General features: G+C 36.5%; 1 protein-coding gene across 1 annotated transcript; it reads left to right on the forward strand.

Moving 5' to 3' along the window:
• Nucleotides 1–219: 219 nt before the first annotated feature.
• LOC106872925 (uncharacterized protein K02A2.6-like) lies at nt 220–933 on the forward strand. Its single transcript, XM_014920102.1, has one exon. The coding sequence runs from the start codon at nt 220–222 to the stop codon at nt 931–933; it is 714 nt and encodes a 237-aa protein (XP_014775588.1).
• Nucleotides 934–3,459: the final 2,526 nt, after the last annotated feature.

Here is a 3,459-nt window from a genome sequence, read left to right on the forward strand (position 1 = left end):
ACAGCTAAAGTGTTGATACCTATTATCTTGTTTTTAGCATTGAGCTCTATTTTTAGTATTGATCTAACTCGTCTATAGTACTCTTTTATTATTATTATTATTATTATTATTATTATTATTATTATTATTATTATTATACCGAAATGCTGCGAGCCATTTGAAGATACGGTAATCGCAACATTAAGATCAGAAGGAGAAATGAAAAATGTAATGTAGAATATGGTACGCGAATTGCCGGTGACCCTGGAAGACATAAAACGAAATGCGAAAAAGGACAAATTCGTAACAGAAATGAAAAGAATGCTGTGGACAGGAAAAGTAAATAAGAACAGGATTGGTGCAAAACGAAACCAAGACATGAACCTATATTCAATTTATGATGGCGTACTGAGATATGCACAGAGAGTAGTAATACCTGAAACACTGCAAAAGAAAATGTTGAGGGAATTCCATGATGGATATTCTAGTAGTTCGAGGGTGAAAGCTTTAATGCGTAGCTACGTGTACTGGCCAAAAATGGATAGAGAAATAAAAAATTTAGTGAAAGGCTGCAGAGGAAGAGCTCTAGCGACAAAACTATCGACGATAAGAAGTGAACCTTGGCCAAAAGTAGATGTTCCGTGGTCGAGATTACACACCGATTTCGCTGCTCCCTTAAACGGTTCATATTACATAGAGATAGTAGATAATTTCTTTAAATGGCCAGAAAATTGTAAGTGTAAAAAGCCAACCTCCTCTACTACGACAAACTTTCTACATGAGCTGTTTGCAAGATTTAGCGTCCCAGACACGATAGTATCTGACAATGGAACGCAGTTTGTGAGTTTTGAGTTTAAACAGTTTCATAAAATGTTCGCTGTTGAACATGTAACTATGGCGCCATACCATCCCAGATCTAAGAACGCTTTGTCAATACGTTCAAGAGAGCTCTAAGAAAGTCGAATAAGGAAGTCACGGATGAGATAGCTCTACAACAATCCTTAAGAGTATACCGTGTGACACCAAATCCAAATGCATCAACAGGTTTGTCACCAGCGGAGCTGATGCTTGCGAGGGAAATAAAATTAGACTTCGACAAATTACTACCTGGTAAGAAAAGAAAAATTGCAATGGATAATATAGCAAGATATTCCAAAATTGGTGAAAATGTATTTGTTAGGGCATATAAGAACGGAAAACAAGACTGGGAAGATGGCGTGATTACCAAACGCATAGGAAAAACGCTATACAAGAGACATACAAGAGACACATAACTCAATAAAAAAAAGATTCGTTGAGAGCGTTCCTCACTCTGATGAAAATGACAATGCATAAATTTAATTATAATTATTATGGTTATAACTTTTTCTTACATATTTGTATTGTCCTTTGAAACACGCGTATGTATTGAATCCTATTTTGTATTAAATCTAATTTTGATTCAACATCCTTTTCTCCTCCATTTTTCTATAATTGTTTATGGTATATTTATAGCTATAACGATATTTTTCAACTACTATTTTCATATTCTTATTACTTGCTCTGACTGTTTTTTATGAAAATGATGAATCTTTATTAGAAATCATTCTTTCTCTCTTTTTGGATCTCTCAAAAAGTTTGAATTGTTCTCTTTTGAACTTATTATTTCCCTACACACACACACACACACACACACACACATATATATATATATATATATACACACACACACACACTGGCATGACAGAAGTAAATAGACACCCCATAAAATATCGTTATATGTCTATTCTAACTTGTAATAGTTTATATATTTTTTGGATTGACATTTTTATGTTACAGGTTCTATATGTGACTGTTTAATCATGCCATGTACAAAAACAACCTTGGAATTTTCTTAATTTCAAAGAGGTCGTATTGTGGGTCATCCTGAAGGTGGACATAGCGTAAAATCGCTGAAAACCTTGGGATCCCGCTTTCTACAGTTAATACAGTAATTGTGCAATTCACTAGAGAGAGAAGGAGTTCACATTACCTCACACAGATCAACCAAGGCCCTCTGACAGAGCCCTTCTCTTTGCTAAGAGAAGTATGGAGGATAATCCTCGTTGCAAGGCCTCTGACATAGCAGTACAAGTTGATGTCAGTTCCAGAATAGCTCTCAGGCATCTCCACAAACTTAGTTATTATGGCAGAGCAGCAAGAAGGAAACCACTTCTTCGACCAGCCAACATCAAGCGGAGAAAAGATTGGACCGGTGAGATGGTGGAGAGGCCACTAGCATTTTGGGACACTGTCATATTCTCTGATGATCCAAATTTACTGTATTTCCTGACAGTGGTCGAGTGTGGGTCTGTGATCAAGAATTTGATGTGAAAAGATTGCAGCCAACAATGAAACACGGCAACTATACTGTGATGGTCTGGGAAGCAATTTGGAGCAATGATTGATCACAGCTGGCGGAGTGTGAGGGAAATGTTAACTCAGATAAATATGTGTCCATATTTCAGAAAGGACTCCTTCCTATCTTTTCCAGTAGTAAAATGCTTGAAGAAAACTGTATTTATGGAAGATGGAGCTCCTTGTCACACGGCTAAAATGATCCAAGAGTTGTTGGATGAGAATGGCATAAAAATCTTCCATGGTCAAGTCAGTCACCAGATATGGACACTATTGAACACCTGTGGGTCAGGACACTTCATAAAAAGAGCAAGAAGGCATCTTCAACGCTATATCTTTTGAGATTACTAGATGAAACTTGGCAGGAAATTCCGCAAGAGAATATTCGACATCTGATCAGTAACATGTCTAACAGGGTCCTTACATTAAAAAATGCAATGGGCATGTCTACTAAATATTGAATATTCACATTATAATAATTAATATATAATTTGAAGGTATAATTTCAGATTTAAATAAATTTTAATAATTACAAGTGTGTCTATTTACTTCTGACATGTGCGCGCGCGCGTGTGTATATCTATCTATCTATATATATTATAATAATAGACTCTCCCGTCGTTAGACGACGTATGAGGGTTCGAAAATTTCTTACCGAACAACCACACATGATTTGTTTATAGTGATCAAATGTTCGTGTAGACATGAGCTCACTCACTCCATCAGATCGACATTATCTGTACATGTGCAACGGATGCCACATGTCAGATGTCGAAATCCTTGTAGAGCAACGTGAAATGAAATTCTTTGCTCAAGAATACAACGCAACGCCCGGTCTGGGAATCGAACCTGCGATCTCACAATTGTGAGTGCAACACCTTAACCACCAAGCCATACGCCCCACCTTTTGACAACCTATTTTGGTGTGTTTACGTCCCCGTAACTTAGTGGTTTGGCAGAAGACACACCTAAGCTTTAAAAAAATAAGTACTGGGATCGATTCATTCTACTGAAAATTCTTCAAAGCGATACTCCAGCAGTACAAGTAAATTATATATATACGTGTGTGTGTATGTGTACATATGTATATATATATATGTATAT

Source organism: Octopus bimaculoides, chromosome 3, assembly GCF_001194135.2.
Source record: "Octopus bimaculoides isolate UCB-OBI-ISO-001 chromosome 3, ASM119413v2, whole genome shotgun sequence".
Classification (NCBI taxonomy): Eukaryota; Metazoa; Mollusca; class Cephalopoda; order Octopoda; family Octopodidae; genus Octopus; species Octopus bimaculoides.